The 19,065-nt window shown below is 38.0% G+C and overlaps 1 protein-coding gene across 4 annotated transcripts in view; it reads left to right on the top strand.

Moving 5' to 3' along the window:
• Nucleotides 1-1,411: 1,411 nt before the first annotated feature.
• The window catches only part of ARHGAP5 (Rho GTPase activating protein 5), a 73,172-nt gene continuing 55,518 nt past the window's right edge, over nucleotides 1,412-19,065 (top strand). For 2 of the 4 annotated variants that reach the window (XM_081548008.1, XM_081548004.1), the window contains exons 1-2: nucleotides 1,660-1,722; nucleotides 14,999-18,889. In XM_081548008.1, coding sequence (XP_081404134.1) covers nucleotides 15,170-18,889 — 3,720 coding nt within the window. In that variant the 5' untranslated portion in view covers nucleotides 1,660-1,722; nucleotides 14,999-15,169. Of the gene's footprint in view, nucleotides 1,566-1,659; nucleotides 2,094-14,998; nucleotides 18,890-19,065 lie in introns of those variants that run through there. The other 2 variants (XM_081548006.1, XM_081548005.1) reach the window with 2 other exon arrangements.

The raw sequence follows: 19,065 nt of genomic DNA, 5'->3' as shown, positions 1-19,065 counted from the left end.
AAGTAATTTTAGTCATGCCTTTTTAAAATTAGGAAGCAAGAGACATAGAGAAATTAAACATCTCTTCTGCTTTTGTCTATTAAGTTTACCTTAGAGAAATATGGAGTAGAAGGGCAGGGGTGTGGAAGAAAGGAACAGGACTTCTGCTGGAATTTTGTGGCAGACTTACTGACAAATATTTTCAGACAGATTTTTACCAAAAGGCAGTTTTGTTTTTCTTTACTGACAGACCCTAAGCATACTTCTGGTTGGAAGCAGCTGCATCATTATAACACTAAAAAGCAACCTTGGCTAACTAAAGTACCTTATGTAACATAAGAAATAAAAAATTTAAAAGACTTTTTTGTATGTTTACAGATGATGAACCGTTTTCAATGCAGGAAATAAATCTACTCCCAAAGAGAAATTGGCTCCCAAATTACTTCTTTCTTTTAAACCTAACAAATTGGGGTAGATTTACGTTTTTGCTCATTCATTCTTTCATCTGCCAGCAGCTATTTTAAGAACTATGTGTAAGACAGATTCTGATGACCTTGGGAAAGTCACAAGACCTCAGTTTCTTCAGTGATGAAAGAAAAGACATTTTTCCACCGCCCTTTAACCACGACTCAGTGCCAATGCTCAGATGAGAAATACGCCAAAAGCCCAGGGTACCTCCAAACTTGTGAGATTTCTATGTCTCCAAAAATATTGACTGTATTTGAGACAGTATAATAAAAGCCAGGTGACCGATGGTTCCTAAAGGTTTGCTCAGTAGTAGTATGAGCAGGGGTCTTCTGGGCCACCCTGAAATCCGCCCCATGTCTCAGCATCTCGCTCAGTTTCCTTAAGAATGGATTAAACCGAGGGCCTGCCTCCGTCCCTGTGCCGACGGAGAAACGGAATCTTCTTGCTCCCATGGAGTTTTGCCTTCTAGGTGAGTACGGCACCAGGTCCCGGGCGGGTGCCGTCTAGTTGGCCAGCGATCCCAGGCAGGAAACTGGCTGCACACGCGGGAGCATGTCCCTGAGAACGAGCTTGGTGCATATATTTTTCTCTCTTGAATTCTTTAATACTCAGAGCGTAGGCTGATTTATCGAGAATCATTCAATGCCCATGCGATGTTTTGTAACGGCTAACACAATATCAGGTTCCTTTGCAGTATTGTGGTTTTGCTCTCAGTTACGGCCAGAAACCGGAACAGAAGGAAAGGGAGAAAGCAGGGAAGGTTCGGAGACGACAGTGCTCAGAGCTGCATGGTCCGCAGCTTCTAAAGCGTGGAGGATGGGACGGAGGAGGAGCAGAATACGGAGAAAGGGGGAAAGCGGAGGAAAAATATTCACGCCAATGGGTAAAAGGGAAAAGGTGAGAAGGAATGGAGTAGGAGAGGGAACCAATGGATGGCAGAGGCGGAGGAAGAAGGGGGAGGGGCAGAAGCCAATGGGAGAGCCGGGACGCGAGCGAGAACGCGGCCCCGCGCGCTCGCTCCCTCCCTCCGGCTCCGGCGCTCGCGCCTTCCCAGGCTCCCGGGAGACCAGGGCAGGGGCGGGGCCCAGCCCGGCGCGCGGCGCGGGAGGCGTCGCGAGGTGAGGGCGGCGGGGGCGGGAGACTGTGGGGAGGGAGGTGCGGGCGCGCGCGCGCGCGCCCCGTCGAGGTTGCGCCGCCGCTCCGCCCCCGGCCGGGTGTGTGGCAGCGCGCGCGCGCGTGTGCGTGCCGGCGGTGCGCGCCGGGAGAGATGCTGAGGTAAAGTTCGGGAGAGAGGGAGAGATCCGTCAGCGCGAGGGAGCCCGAGTGGCCGCCATTACTGAGCCCGGCGCGGCGGCGGGCGCCGGGGAAGGGGGGAGGGACGGGGCCGCCGCTGGTGGCGGGGAGGGAGGGAGGGTGGGTTACCCGGCCACGGGAGCCGTAGGGTTTGAGGTTTCGAGGCGTGTGTGTTGGGGAGGGCGGGGGGAGGTGGCTGAAGGGACGCGGCGCTCGGTGAGCGCGCCAGGGAAGAGAGGCGAGCAGAGAGTGGAGGAGGAGGCGGCGGGAGCGCTCCCCAGGAATGTCGCTGCCGCCGCCACCACCGGGGCCGCTGCCGTTGAGGAGGAGACGGAGGAGACCGACGGTGTTAGGTAGGACCTTGCGACTCCCTGCTCCTCAGGGCCTGCCTGTTCGCCCCCTCCCCGCCGGGGACCCTCCCGCCGCCCACTGCCCCGCTCGGTCGCCGCCGCCGGTTGTAACCAGTTCAAGGGGCTGGGGCCCCGCCGCCGCGGAGGGGAGCCCGGCGCCGCGCTCTGTCCTCGCAGGCCGGGGCGGGGAGCGGCTGTCTTGTGGGGGGACGGGCGGCGTGAAGGGCAGAGAGGCCGGGGGAGGGGGCGCTCTCCCCACAGGTGATGGGGCAGGGTTCGGCGGAGGCCTGGCGGTGGCCGGAGTCCGCTCCAGCCCGCCGCCCTTACTTGCCCTGGTCTCGGATGGTGCGTGGGGGAGGAAGGTGGTGGTGTCTATTAGCCTGGCCACTGCTGTTAACGAGTTCCACCTGGAAGGGAAGAGGTGGGGTGGGCGCATATTCGCGGAGACACATTCTTCATTGCAAACTTGAGCGCTTTTCTGGGGGATCGGCCCTTTCACTTTTTCCTCCTGGCTCCCCACCTCCTCCCTGGGTTCTGTTCACCAATTTCTTGTCTGCTCCTAAAGCTCGGGGTAGGATGTGAGAAGTTGCACTGCGCAACCAAAACACAGAGTGCTAGGGGTTGGCTGCGACTGGGTTGAGGCTTTGAGATTGAGTTTTCGCTAGAATAACCTCTAGATTCTCTCTCTGTTTCCACTAAAGAAAAGTATCGGGGTGGGGGTGGGGAACTGCGCGGGAGCGCGCGCGCACTTACCCACACATAAATACACTCACTCCCTCTCACCCTCCCTCTCCAGCGTTATTAGAAATGCAAGTGAGGTGGAGGCTCTGGGTGTAGCTGAGGCTGAAAGGTGCTTGGAAGTCTAGGCAAACTATCAGGACGTTTAGTAAAATTCCAAGAAAGTTGTAAGGAAGATGGTTATGCTTTTACAATATGATAGAAATCCAGTTTGGGCACATGTTTAATATATGGAATTCAAATGTTTTAAGTATAGACCAAAAGAGGCATACAGATGGTGTGTACGCGCGTTTTTAAGTTTAAATTCCCATCGATAATTTGCTTTTGCATTTGTAATTGGTAGGAAATGACATCATTTTTTAAAAAGTGTTCAGATATGAAACAGTGAAATGCGTAGCTATGTTTACTGATCTTTCCTTATGCAGTCTTCTACAGGTGTTGGGAGGGCGGGGTTTGCCGACTCCACTTAAATTCCAACACCAGTATTCAATTTGAATATATTAATGTGTTTGTTTCCATGATATTCTCATTCATTTCAGGGAATATTTCTCTAAATCTCCACTTAAGATGGTTCTTTTAACAAAAATCTGATCTGGATTCAACGCTTCAGAAAAGTATTTGGTTGAGTAAAATATGTTAATAAAATGTGTTTGAAAATACTGTCAATTCCAGTTTATTTGACTTATTTAGTATTCTTAGATAGACATACTGACCATACCGGTAACCTATTAGACAGTTTTCAAATTAAGGTTTCGCTTCCATTTTAAATTGCTTTTTCATTTTTGGCTCTTTCATCTGTTCTTTGAAATTGACCCACATTTCTTGTATCTGTAGTTGATCAGAGGAAGACACTGGTAAATGCAGATTACCAAAAATTTGCATAGGCCTTGGAGCATGTGACTAAACACACATGATTGAAAATCTGGGTATATCTGTGCATTTAACTTTCAAGAAATAGCACTACTGATCTAATTGATTTAAAGCAGAAATTAGAGCAGTTCAGGTGACTATGTAACAATCAATTTGGTTGTCATGTGTAGGCTACATTTTTTTTAACCCACGTCAGCATGTATTTCACCATCCTTTGTACATTAATTATAAGAGCATTGGAGAATGGGTTGTGTTACACTTGGAAATCCACGAAAGAATTGTCACAGAATTCTGATATCTTTATCAGTTTTTTTAGCACTCCTCCCCCACATTTAAATTACTTTAGCACTTTAGAAATCCTATTGCAAAAGTAATGTCTTAATTCTGTCACTTGGTACTTATCCTAAATGTTTTGAAACCACGACCCCACCCCTCTCTTTTTCTATTTGAAAGGCTGATTTAATCTGTACACTTAAACTCTTGGAGAAAATTATTTCGACCTTGAGAGTTAAGATTTTCTAAGGAATAAAATATTGTATTTGCATACTTTTTTTAGAATTCAAGTGGTGATACAGCTTAGAATAATATTTTGTAAATCACTTTTACATTGGGGAAAAAGTTATTTCTCAAGAAAACTGTACTAAACTTTTACTTTTTCATCATCAGTGGTACTTAACACAAGTGTTGCTTGTAGTATTCAGTTCTTAAACATGAAACGGCATAATTGGGATTTTCTTGGTAGCTGCAGAATGTTTTGTCACAACTTAAGTTTCTATAGATATTGTTTTTGAAATTTATTTGGGCTGATTTTTTCTTTGCATACCCAAAAAGTATGCAGATAATATAGTTGACTCAAGAAGTGTTGTATAGTGTTCTGTTTTAGTAACATTTGTATTCCTAAAGGATGTTTGTAAAATACATTTGAGGTACACCACAAGTTTGTAAAGTGTTCCATTATTTGGTGACTTGAGTAATCAAGCTCCTATTTGTTTAAGTGAAGGTTGTTGATAATTTTCTCAAACTAGGAAAACAAAAATATTAGTTCACTGCTTAGAATTTTAGGTATGAACTTTAATTGGTTTTCAAATTCTGTTCTTGGATCCCTTATGGATTTTTGCTGAATGCCTTGAGACTTCCTCTGATATCTCACCCTTAGAAACCAGAGCAGCTTTTATTTTTGTCTGTTAAAAGTATTCTTCCTAAATACAAGAATTCCTTTGAAAAAAGAAATCATCTGTATTAAAATTTGCTTGAAAGCGTCCAGTTTGTATTCATTAATTCATGTTAACTTCTTTCAGCACTTATGTGCCTGGCCTTAGGGGTACCAAGATAAGTTAGAAATAATGTAGCTCAAGCTATAGTTGAAGCAGTAGTAACTTTACAGTAATAAATATTGATGGTTACAAGTACTAAGAGATGTGGAAAAGAGAACCACTGTTTCTGTCAGGGCCTCTTTGGGAAACCTTTACAGAAGAAGCATTTGAATTTGAATGTTTTGACTGCAGGTAGAACTTTGAAACAAGAGAGACAAAAAAGGTTTTTGTTTTGTTTTCTCTGTATTTTGGAGATTGTCCACAATTCCTTAGATTTGCAGTCAGATAAAATGTGTTGTTAATATTTAGTCATGTCTGTATTTTACTCCTTAGAACTATTGGGAAAAAGTTATGCATAACTTTGTAATTTTGGGGTTAAAATAATGACTAGTATGGTTCCATTTGGGTAGATTTTCAAGCTTTTCATCATGAAGAGTTAATGGAAAAATGAATTTTCACTTTTCTAGCTTCATGTTAGATGTAGTCTATTTTATTATCCCTGACTAATATTTTATTGAGCACTTAGGCATAAGAGTGATACAAGGAAATATAAAATATTGCTCCCATGAAAGAGCTTACAGCTTTGGTGCGAAGCTTTGGTGCTTGACGATTTAGGAATAAATGTCAGTTAACACAGTAGAAGAGCCATATACAGAGTAGTACGTGTTGATTTAAAAATCGGTGTAAAGAAATTTAGATAAAGGAGATATCCTTTTGAAGTTGCAGGATTGGGATAAGTGAGAAAAAAAGACATTAAGTTAATGACACTGGACCCAAAGCATAGGGACGTGTGGATAAATTAACAGAGGTGGGGGGGGGATATAAGGTAAAAATGTAAGAACTCAGTTTGTACATTGTAAACCAAATTGAAGGATTTGGGGGAAAATATTAACACAAGGTTAATAGAAGGAGTAATGGAGAAATAAATTATCTCTGCATTCCTCTCTTCATTAACTATATTTGGCATTGTCAAACAGCCTCTGGAAAACTGATTCTTTGCCTTCTAATAGGGTATACAGTTTGTTCATTTTCTTCCTTATTGATTCAGTATTGTGATCCAGCATTTTATATTTCTTTCTATACTTGCCTTTTTAGAACCAAGATAATATCTTTTTTTATTTGCTTCTTTATTTTTGTTTTGGTTGACTGTTGAAGGAGAGACAAAGATCCACATTTCTACTTGACTGTCTAAGTTTATAACTCTTGGAATGCTTGTTACAAAGGGTATCACATCAAATGGTCTCTTATTTTCTCAAGTTTGTGATCTTGAAATTGATGTTACTAATCTTGACTTTACCTCATTTCATTTCTGTGTTTTCACTTGTCTTGGTAATACTGTCACCTGAAACTCAAGTGTTACCACCATCTGTTGCTAAGACTGATTAGTTTTTCTCTAAGAAACTTGACTCATTTGTCTTTTATTTCTTTTATCTAGTAGCCAGTCACCAAAGTCTTTGTCTTTAATGGCTCTTTTCAGTTCTGTGATAGTTCAGGTGCTTTCAGGCCTCTAGTGTTTGCCCATCTCTTAGGCATTGTGCCCCTCCAAATCCAATTCTGTATTTCACTTCTAATTTAGAATGGTTTCTTATTGCTCACTACAAGGTCTAACTCCTATTTGCCCTTGAAGACCTTCCATAGACATACCTTCAGAAATAAGTAAGAAATAAGTTTCTACTTTCTAACATGGCAACTGTACTCAACCACTCCACACTAATCACACACCAGGAAGGACTTTTTAAAATCCAAATCCAGTCTCTTTTTCAAAGTTTACTCAAATCTTTAAATCTATTGCAGGAGTCTGCAGATTATAGTCTGTTAGCACAATCCAGTCTGCTGCTTATTTTTGTTTAATGGCTTTTAATATTTTGAAATGGTTGGGGAAACAGTTTTGAATAATATTTTGTAATATGTGAAAATTACACAGAATTCTAATTTCATTGTCTATAATGATCATTTGTGTAAATATTGTCTGTGCCTTGTAGTATCTATTGTCTGACCTTTCACAGAAAAAGTTTTCAAAGCTCTGACCTATTCTAATTTGTACTGATCTTTCATTTCTTTGAGTTCTTGTTAGATTTATCAGTTCTATAGTGTATCACATTGCCTATGTCTCCTCATCTATAGTACTTGTTAAAAATAGTGGGCAGTGGTTTTCAGCCTTTTTTTAAAAATCCATATCACCTTTTTAGTCTATACCCTTTTGTGAGATTTTTATTTGACCACTTAATGTTCCCATAGGTAAGAAAATTGTTTAACTTTACTCAGTGTAGTTTGTTTTCCCTCCTGTGTAGCATTATAATAATGAATGTCAAATTATGCCCTTACCCCCCGTGTCTCCATTCTCCAAAGTGAGAAGAAAGAACTTGGACCCTGGAAGGGAGTATATTCATAGCTCCCTGGCTTAGTCAGACCACCCTCCCTGACGAGCCTATCTAAACTTCTGCCATAAAGCTAAGCAAATAGTAGCTAAGCACAGTATATATTTAATGGGTTGTTTACCTAGGTTGATGTAAATGAGGTGACCCTTGATTCTTCTGTTTTCGCCACAGAATAAAGAAATGGACTAGGAAGGGCTTAGAATAACTTTGATACCATGTCCTCAGAGACATGTTGTTAGAGGAAAGTGTGGATTAAAAATAGGATTGGCAGTAAATCTGTTTGGGAATAGTTTACACCATTATGTTCTGCAGTGAAACTTTTTCAAACAATAAATACTTGAAATATCAAAAGATAAAAATGGGTAAAAAGCAGAATTACCTTTGCTGAGTAGAGTTTGGGGAGATCCCAGACTGCTGCATACTGAGACCCTTCTGGAAGTACCCTTCAGGCTTAATGTTTATAAACCTATTATTTCTGTTAATGAGCAGACTAAAGGTCTTGGGGAAAACTGGACTTTTTATATTAGAATATTCTGCAATGTTATACCTTATGGATCCATGATAGTATGTGATTTTTGTTAATTGTGACTATGAATGTGACTTCAAGATTTTCTAGGATCTGAGTTTGAGGATTGATTGATTTAGTCATCAAACACTTGATCTCCCATGTATGTCAGGTGCTGATCTGAGTGCTGGGAATACGGTTAAAAAATAAAAAATCTCCATCCTAATGCTTTATCCTAGATCCTACCAAGATATGCTTCCATGAAGACTAATTTATGGGAATATGACTTCAGCATTCCTTTCAACCTTAAGGTTGTGTGCTTATGTAGTACAAACCTTAGTCAAAGAAAATACAGAATATGATTGACTCTCCTATAGGCATTAACATTGTTTACTTAACTCTCTTTTATATGTTAAAATGGCTTTTTCATTTCCTCTTCTAACTTTTATAGCATAAGTTTGTATTGAGATATACTTAAGAAAAGTATATAATTAAGGCAATATTATGCCATATTCATCTTTTAGTATACAGTTGATATTTTTACTCTCAAACTTTTCTAGGTAAGTTTATCTAAGATTGTGGAATATATGATAATCTTTAGGCTTGAATATGTCTTGAATATTTGTTTATTTAAGAGATATTTTCTTTATTTGACCTAAAAAAGATGGAGCAGGGCTTCCCTGGTGACTCAGTGATAAAGAATCCTCCCTGGTCTGGGAAGATGCCACATGGTGCAGAGCAACTAAGCCCACGTGCCACTACTATTGAACATGTGTTCTAGAGCCTGGGAGCTGTAACTACTAAAGCCGCGTGTGCCTTAGAGCCTGTGCTCCGCAACAAAAGAAGCCACTGTAGCAAGAAGCCTGCACACAAAAACTGGAGGATTTCCCCCACTCTCTGTGACTAGAGAAAAACGCACGAAGCATCGAAGACTCAGCAGAGCCAAAAATAAATACATTTTTTTTAATTAAAAAAAAAATGGAGAATGTAATTACAAAGGTGCTTCTGTGTAATTAGGTCTTTGAAATGTACTTTTTTGTAGTAAATGATTGTGATTTAAAAAAATGTTTTAAGTGTCAAAAATAAAAATTAGGTGATTATTCTGACTGAATACAGGCATACAGTTCAGTTCATTTGCTCAGTCGTGTCCGACTCTTTGCGACCCCATGAACCGCAGCACGCCAGGCCTCCCTGTCCATCACCAACTCCCTAAGTCCACCCAAACCCATGTCCATCGAGTTGGTGGTGCCATCCAGCCATCTCATCCTCTGTTGTCCCCTTCTGCTCCTGCCCTCAATCTTTCCCAGCATCAGGGTCTTTTCCAGTGAGTCAGCTCTTCCCATCAGGTGGCCAAAGTATTAGGAGTTGCAGCTTCAACATCAGTCCTTCCAATGAATACCCAGGACTGATCTCCTTTAGGATGGACTGGTTGGATCTCCTTGCAGTCCAAGGGACTCTCAAGAGTCTTCTCCAACACCACAGTTCAAAAGCATCAATTCTTCGGTGCTCAGCTTTCTTCATCGTCCAACTCTCACATCCATACATGACCACTGGAAAAACCATAGCCTTGACTAGACGGACCTTTGTTGGCAAAGTAATGTCTCTGCTTTTTAATATGCTGTCTAGGTTGGTCATAACTTTCCTTCCAAGGAATAAGTGTCTTTTAATTTCATGGCTGCAGTCACCATCTGCAGTGATTTGGAGCCCAGAAAAATAAAGTCAGCTACTGTTTCCCCATACTTTGTTTTATTGTGCTTTGCAGATTCTGAGGGTTTGCACATTGAAAGTTTTTGGCAACCTTGTGTAGACCAAGTGTATAGATGTCATTTTTCCAGCAGTGTTATTTTTTTGATTAAGGTATGTACATATAGACATAATGGAAGCACAGTTAATAGACTACAGTATAATGTAAACTTTCATATGCATTGAGAAACCAAAAAATTTGTGTGACTCACTTTATTGTATATTTGCTTTTTTGTGGTGTCTGCAACCAAACATGCAATATCTCCAAGGTATACCTGTACATTATTATAGATGATAGTTAGTCTTTATTCTGATAGGTTAATTTTTGACAAAAATTTTGGAACCTTGAATATAGGTAATTTCCTCCTTAAATAGCTTTATGATATCTTTTAGATTAATAAATTATAGCACTTATTTAGTAAACCTAACATGCTTTACTTTTTATTTTTTTTAACCAGAGAATTAAGAACATTTAATTATAGTATTATTAGGCTTCATGCATTTGTTGAATAGCTACTATGTGGGAAAGACTGTTTGGGGCTCTTGGAATACGAGGATGGAATGAGCAGATTTGTGCATTTGTACATCTCTTTTAAACCTGGAGTGGGGAGGGGACAGGGATAGAGTTAATGACAAATAATAGAGAAGTTGTATAGTAAATTAGGATAAGCAAAGGGGAATTTGGGGATTGTTAGGGAAAGTAAGGGCAAAGGTAGGAACATATTTAGCTTGTTCAGGGTTCTTCAGTGTGACTGGAATAGGATGAGGAATGGGGAGAATAAAATGGGAATAGGTTAGAGAGACCTGTTAGAGAAGGTAGATCTTGTAGTAAGCCATTGAAAAGACTTAGCTTTTCCTTTTTGGAGCCACGGGAGAGTTTTAACCTAAAGAAAGGGAAGGTCTGACTTATGTTTTAAAAGAAATAGTCTGGCTGCTCTGTGAACAGACTGAAGAAGAGAGCAGGAGTGGAAGCAGAGAAATTAGTTGAGAAGCCTTTGGAATAATAGAGAGCCAGAGATGAGAATGGAATGAGATCAGATTTATAGCAATAAAGGTGGTGAAAAACGATAATTTCTGAATGTATTTTGAAGATGAGGCCAGCAGGAATTTCCTGACAGCATATAGTAACTTGGAAGTATAAAATATTTTTTAAAATACACTTTTTATTAATTCATGAGTGCAACGGTTTTGTGAAAAGTTACAAAATTTAGTTTAAATCCAGAATTACTAAGAATCTTTCAGTTGACTAGATTCCTTATAGTACTTTAAAAAAGAATTTTTTTATTTTTTGCAGAAAGCTGCTTCATGTTATTAAAACTCCATTAAAAGGATCATGTTGTGTTTGAATGACTTAAAACATTTCAAAACTTAGTTGTAGAGATAGCTTCATTTCAGCACAGTTGTCCAACCTAAAGATTATACATTGTCATTAATTTCTGTAAAGATACTTGTTCTAAACATTTCTTTGAAAGTTTATAGGATAATGGTAAAGGCAGGAGGAGAAATTAACATTGCAAGTTATTACAAGTAGCACTGATGCTTAAGAAGGGCTTCCCTGGTGGCTCAGTGGTAAACCCGCCTGCCTGCCAATGCTAGAGACATGGTTGAATCCCTGGGTTGGGAGTATCTGGAAAAGGAAGGAAATGGCTACCCACTCCAGTATTCTTGCCTGGGAAATCCCATGGACAGAGGAGCCTGGTGGGCTGCAGTGCATGGGATTGCAAAAGAGTTGGACACGACTTAGTAAACAACAGTGACAATGCTTAAGGTAAAGATTGGTCATTAAGAGACTCAACTCTATAACTTTGAGTTATATCTGGGTTTCTATATTTTTTTTTACAAAGATTAAGTTATGTCAAAAATAGAAAGGATAATGTCTAGATTGACATAGTCAAGTATTAACCATTAAAAATACTTGAGTTTTCAAATTGAATCTAACAGCCTGCCTATAGACATTGGCTATTAGCTTATTAGTGGGAAATTTTAAAAAGGTGTTCTTTTTTTCTCACTACAGAAGAAAAACTACCTTGGTTAGTTAATGGAGTGCAATTCTGACTTGAATAGTGAGGGCCAGTGGATAAATTACATAAACTATGCAAGTGTCTGAAAGTAAATTTCCTTATAAACCTGTACAGAAAGTATAACTTTTTTCCTTGAGGTAGTTATACCATACTCACTCAAATGACAAAATCTTTTCAAGGACAACATGGCAATAGTTTTCTAGTCTAGGGTTTCTCAAACTTTTAAAATCTGAAAACACTTTTTTAAACTAAAGCTTCTGAGTTAAGTAAACCTGTAAATCAAAGAAGGCAATGCTCTGGTGAAGAGTTGGAGAGAGCAACTATTTATTTGTCCAGCATTCTTTCCTACCTCTAGATAAATGAATTTTCTCACCAGATAATCACTGTGTGGTGACTCATGACAAAAACTCTGGATCTGACTTCAAAATGCCAGCAGGTAGCCTGCCTGAGAACATTGTTAGTAGAAAGAACGTGGATGTTCTCGACTGTGTCTTAGTGGTAGTTTACTGTGAATTTGGTCTGTAAACCACATGTGTCACACAAAGCTATTTTACTTTTAATTTGAACTTTAATATTTGTAAGTCGGAGACGGCTACTTACTAGGATATGTCAAAGCCTTAGTACTGAAAATCTGTCAATACAATAGAGTTTTACTTCTCTATTAAATAAAAAGCCTTCTAGTTTTCAATGACTGATGAAAGGATGATGACTTCATGCTTCCATTCACCTTACTTTTAAGGGCTTTTTCTTTCTGAAACTTTAAAAGTTCATTTTGTGGTAGTGTTTTTATTTTTACTTTTTATGCTGGATAACTTTAGATAGAAAAGTATCTCAGTCTTCTGAGGTTTATGCTCTAGGAGAGCACAGTTCGAGTCCTTTAATGTAAGTATTTGTAAAAAATATTAACCAAGATGTAACCACTATGATAAGGATTAGATTTGTAGTTGCAAATTTTCCACAATACTCAGGTCCGTATGACATACTGTTACTTTTCTATTGAAAATTTTGTGTCTCTTAAACTGGAAAACAGGGGACAGTCTTTCACTGCTTTGAATTGCTCTTAATTTTCAGAGTAGATGTTTGTCCACCAGAGTTAATCAAGAGCTTTGCGTAGTTCTGGTGTTTGTAGAATTCAATGTAAAAATTCCCCAAAGTAATCACTGGTTATGTTTTCTTTTGGTGTACATTTAAAAGGATATTGTCTGTAATTTTTTGCTTGTCTAGTAAAAAAGAAAGATAGACTTTGTATTCTGCTGTTTTCAGGTTTTTTTTTTTTTAAACCATTTGTTATGGAATCACTAGGCTATTTTCACAAACTAATTTCCTTTTTTACTGCTCTTTATAACTTGGTTATCCAGTTAGTTCACTGTTTTCTTTTCAGTAAATATCCATTAAGTAGCCCAGTTGTTCTCTTCTGTAGTTTAAGTAAAGAATGTTAAACTTGATGCTCAGTGCAAATATTCAGTTTGATCACATTAGGATTTTAAAATTTTTTTACTTGATAAAAGAGAGTTAATAGGATTGAGTGGGACTGCCCTGATTTCTTACACTGCTAGTTATTGTATGTACTGCTCTCAGATAAATACTGGTGAGTCTGAACACGTCATTTTTTAATAAATCTTCAACAGCTTACTTGATTCCAACAATCAAATCTTGAAAACAGAACTTAATATTTATTAAGCATTTTTTCTTTGCATTTAACATTAACAAAGAAAAACTTAGTTCTTAAATTTTTTTAGATAGGCAGCTCCATTTTATACATGGGGGAACTGTGTCTCAAAAGATTTAGGGTTTTACTGTTGTTGTAAACTAATAAATGTTAGGAATTTAATTTGAAGTCATTTCCATTTACTCATGATTTTCTACTACTTATGTTGGTCCTTCAACATTATATTACAGAAGTGAACCTAATAAATATTTTGCTTGAGTGTTCAGTTGCTGATATAGTTAAAATTAGTATTTCATTGAGGTTGCTAGGATAGACTTAGAGAATACAAGAATAAATCTTGAGATTTTATTTTAAAATATTGTATTAAAATTTTAGTCAAAATTTTAAATTGCAAGAATAATTTCTTTTTACCATTAGTATAGCAGATGTGGACTATAATCTTAATAGATATTTACTTGCCATTTTGAGAATAGTGAAGAAACCACATATTTGGGGCAAATAGTGGTTATTTTCTGACCTTTTATTTTATTTTCCCTTTATGGTCTTTATGATCTTTTATTTTGTCTGGATTGAAGATATTTTTCATATATGTTGATGTACTTGACTGGATATTTTCCTTGTGAAATTTGGTATGGTAGAAATTATGTATTGCTTTTAATTCAACCTCAAAAGAATGTGAAGAGTCTCCAAATAAAACCATTGTAAGAGACTAAATCATTGTTTCCACACAAATAACCTGAATTAAATTACATGCAAGTCTTAAGGGTTATTTGCTGTTGTTTTTATATCAAATAATTCTAAAAGATTGTCTCAGATATATAATCTTAAAATTCTTGAGCTTTGTGCTACTCAAAATTTGATCTGTGAGCTCTTTGTAAATACTCTAAGCAGAAATAAAAGCAGGAATCAAGAACATTTAGAAACAGTTTGGCAGTAATTTTTTGTCTCCTGAATTGAATAAGAAATTGGGACCTACATTTTTTAAAAGATTTCATTCATTGTATTTTTAAAAATTGACTTGCAGATATGAAATAAAAATTGATCCTTAGTTTGAGAAGTGTTGACCAGTTAATCACTGTAATGATTTGTATTAACTTCATTTTTTTCCATTTTCTTATTTATGTATATGAATATACTTAATTGGTATTGTATATAATATTTGATAGATTGCATAAGACTGTGTTGAAACATCTTGAAAAAATAATTTAAATTCTAAGATCTTGCTAAATTTACATGAAATTCCATTTTAGGGAATAAGTTTTGAGGAACCATGTAATAGAAAGCAGATAGTTTGTTTTTTTTTAAATTGTGAGAGAGTTGTTAAGGCAACTAGTTTGTTTTAGTTATTATAAACATAGACTCCAGAGAAGACAGGAAAATTGAGGGAAGGGAAGGACTAGAAACAAAATGCATATTTGGTTAATAGGGTTTTATTTTAAAGTTTGTAAGATCACATTAAAATTTGTATTTAGTTTTTTTTGTTATTAGATTTGCCTTAAATTTTGAGGTCATCTTGCACTTTTAACAGTAAATCATGAACTGTCTTTGGTGATTTCTTAAAATACTGTGACATTGTTAACTTGTCTGGTGCTTTGTTACAAACATCTTTAATGTGTATATAGTTCAGCATGTATAATTCATGACTAAGATTTGTCCTTTTTCTCTTTCTAGGAAGATGATCCATATGATCTTGAAGACCTTTCTGCACAGAAATGAGGGAAATACAAAGAACCAAATGTAGTTCTGAAATGTGGGATTTTCTGTATTTTGAGATGATTTTATTTTCAAAATGAGAAGTATATCTGGTTATCTTTATGAATGTAGAGACATGACAAGAGAGTTATGATGGCAAAAAACAAAGAGCCTCGCCCCCCATCCTATACCATCAGTGTAGTTGGACTCTCTGGGACTGAAAAAGACAAAGGTAACTGTGGAGTTGGAAAGTCTTGTTTGTGCAATAGATTTGTACGCTCAAAAGCTGATGAATATTATCCAGAACATACTTCTGTGCTTAGCACCATTGACTTTGGAGGACGAGTAGTAAACAATGATCATTTTTTGTACTGGGGTGACATAACGCAAAGTGGTGAAGATGGAGTAGAATGCAAAATTCATGTCATCGAACAAACTGAGTTCATTGATGACCAGACTTTCTTGCCTCATCGGAGTACGAATTTGCAACCATATATAAAGCGTGCAGCTGCGTCTAAATTGCAGTCAGCAGAAAAACTAATGTACATTTGCACTGATCAGCTAGGCTTGGAGCAAGACTTCGAACAGAAGCAAATGCCTGAAGGGAAGCTCAATGTAGATGGGTTTTTATTGTGCATTGACGTAAGTCAAGGATGCAATAGGAAGTTTGATGATCAACTTAAATTTGTGAATAACCTTTTTGTCCAACTATCAAAATCAAAAAAACCTGTAATAATAGCAGCAACTAAATGTGATGAATGTGTGGATCATTATCTTAGAGAAGTTCAGGCATTTGCTTCAAACAAAAAGAACCTTCTTGTAGTGGAAACATCAGCACGATTTAACGTCAACATTGAGACATGTTTCACTGCACTGGTACAAATGTTGGATAAAACTCGTGGCAAGCCTAAAATTATTCCCTATCTGGATGCTTATAAAACACAGAGACAACTTGTTGTCACAGCAACAGATAAGTTTGAAAAACTTGTACAGACTGTGAGAGATTATCATGCAACTTGGAAAACTGTTAGTAACAAATTGAAAAATCATCCTGATTATGAAGAATACATCAACTTAGAGGGAACAAGAAAGGCTAGAAATACATTCTCAAAACACATAGAACAGCTTAAACAGGAACATATAAGAAAAAGGAGAGAAGAATATATAAATACTTTACCAAGAGCTTTTAACACTCTTTTGCCAAATCTGGAAGAGATTGAACATTTGAATTGGTCAGAAGCTTTGAAGTTAATGGAAAAGAGAGCAGATTTTCAGTTATGTTTTGTGGTGCTGGAAAAAACACCTTGGGATGAAACTGACCATATAGACAAAATTAATGATAGACGGATCCCATTTGACCTCCTGAGCACTTTAGAAGCTGAAAAAGTCTATCAGAACCATGTACAGCATCTAATATCAGAGAAGAGGAGGGTAGAAATGAAGGAAAAATTCAAGAAGACTTTGGAAAAAATTCAGTTTATTTCACCTGGGCAACCATGGGAGGAAGTTATGTGCTTTGTAATGGAGGATGAAGCCTTCAAATACATCACTGAGGCTGATAGCAAAGAGGTGTATGGTAGGCATCAGCGAGAAATAGTTGAAAAAGCCAAAGAAGAGTTTCAGGAAATGCTTTTTGAACATTCTGAACTTTTTTATGATTTAGATCTTAATGCAACACCTAGTTCAGATAAAATGAGTGAGATTCATACAGTTTTGAGTGAAGAACCTAGATACAAAGCTTTACAGAAACTTGCACCGGATAGGGAGTCTCTTCTACTCAAGCATATAGGATTTGTTTATCATCCCACTAAAGAAACATGTCTTAGCGGCCAAAACTGTACAGACATTAAAGTGGAGCAGTTACTTGCCAGTAGTCTTTTGCAGTTGGATCATGGTCGCTTACGGTTATATCATGATAGCACCAATATAGATAAAGTTAACCTTTTCATTTTAGGGAAAGATGGCCTTGCCCAAGAACTTGCAAATGAGATAAGGACACAATCCACTGACGATGAGTATGCCTTAGATGGAAAAATTTATGAACTTGATCTTCGGCCTGTTGATGCCAAGTCGCCTTACTTTTTAAGTCAGTTATGGACTGCTGCCTTTAAACCACATGGGTGCTTTTGTGTATTTAATTCCATTGAGTCACTGAATTTTATTGGGGAATTTATTGGAAAAATAAGAACTGAAGCTTCTCAGATCAGAAAAGATAAGTATATGGCCAACCTTCCATTTACATTAATTCTGGCTAATCAGAGAGATTCTATTAGTAAAAATCTACCAATTCTCAGGCACCAAGGGCAACAGTTGGCAAACAAGTTACAATGTCCTTTTGTAGATGTACCTGGTGGTACATATCCTCGTAAATTTAATGAAACCCAAATAAAGCAAGCTCTAAGAGGAGTATTAGAATCTGTTAAACATAATTTAGATGTGGTGAGCCCAGTTCCCACCAATAAGGATGTATCAGAAGCTGACTTGAGAATTGTCATGTGTGCCATGTGTGGTGATCCATTTAGTGTGGATCTTATTCTTTCACCCTTCCTTGATTCTCATTCTTGTAGTGCTGCCCAAGCTGGACAGAATAATTCCCTAATGCTTGATAAAATCATTGGTGAAAAAAGGAGGCGAATACAAATCACAATATTATCATACCATTCCTCAATTGGAGTAAGGAAAGATGAACTGGTTCACGGGTATATACTAGTGTATTCTGCCAAACGGAAAGCATCAATGGGAATGCTTCGAGCATTTCTGTCAGAGGTTCAGGACACCATCCCTGTACAACTGGTGGCAGTTACTGACAGCCAAGCAGACTTTTTTGAAAATGAGGCCATCAAGGAGTTAATGACTGAAGGAGAACACATTGCAACTGAGATCTCTGCTAAATTTACAGCATTGTATTCTTTATCTCAGTATCATCGGCAAACTGAGGTCTTTACACTGTTTTTCAGTGATGTTCTAGAGAAAAAAAATATGATAGAAAATTCCTATTTATCTGATAGTACAAGGGAATCAACCCATCAGAGTGAAGATGTTTTCCTGCCATCTCCCAGAGACTGTTTTCCCTACAACAACTACCCTGATTCAGATGATGATACAGAAGCACCACCTCCTTATAGTCCAATTGGGGATGATGTACAGCTGCTTCCAACACCTAGTGACCGATCCAGATATAGATTAGATTTGGAAGGAAATGAATACCCTATTCACAGCACCCCGAATTGTCATGACCATGAACGCAACCATAAAGTGCCTCCACCTATTAAACCTAAACCAGTTGCACCGAAGACAAATGTGAAAAAATTGGATCCAAACCTTTTAAAAACAATTGAAGCTGGTATTGGTAAAAATCCAAGAAAACAGACTTCTCGGGTGCCTTTGGCACATCCCGAAGATATGGATCCTTCCGATAACTATTCAGAACCCATTGACACAATTTTCAAACAGAAGGGCTATTCTGATGAGATATACGTTGTCCCAGATGACAGTCAGAATCGTGTTATTAAAATTAGAAACTCATTTGTAAATAACACCCAAGGAGATGAAGAAAATGGATTTTCTGATAGAACCTCGAAAAGTCATGGAGAACGGAGGCCTTCAAAATACAAATATAAATCTAAAACCCTATTTAGTAAAGCCAAGTCATACTACAGAAGAACACATTCAGATGCAAGTGATGATGAGGCTTTCACGACTTCTAAAATGAAAAGAAAAGGAAGGCATCGTGGAAGTGAGGAAGATCCACTTCTTTCTCCTGTTGAAACTTGGAAAGGTGGTATTGATAATCCTGCAATCACTTCGGACCAAGAGTTAGATGATAAGAAAATGAAGAAGAAAACCCACAAAGTGAAAGAAGACAAAAAAGTAAGTTTTATGGTTCATAATGTTTCTAAAGATGTTTGTTTTGACTTTTGAAAAATTATTTTTAAAGATAATGGATTTGACGTCAGTGAGAACTTAGGCTGTCTGTCATTCAGTAAGTGCAATTGGCAGCTCTTTTTAATTTTCTGAATATTTTGTGAGGATTGATTACTTTTTGT

The sequence above is a fragment of the Giraffa tippelskirchi genome, chromosome 12 (genome assembly GCF_054371585.1).
Source record: "Giraffa tippelskirchi isolate mGirTip1 chromosome 12, T2T-mGirTip1v1.2.pri, whole genome shotgun sequence".
Lineage (NCBI taxonomy): Eukaryota > Metazoa > Chordata > Mammalia > Artiodactyla > Giraffidae > Giraffa > Giraffa tippelskirchi.
The sequence above is the reverse complement of the archived record's forward strand: the minus strand, read 5'-3'. Positions and strand labels throughout refer to the sequence as shown.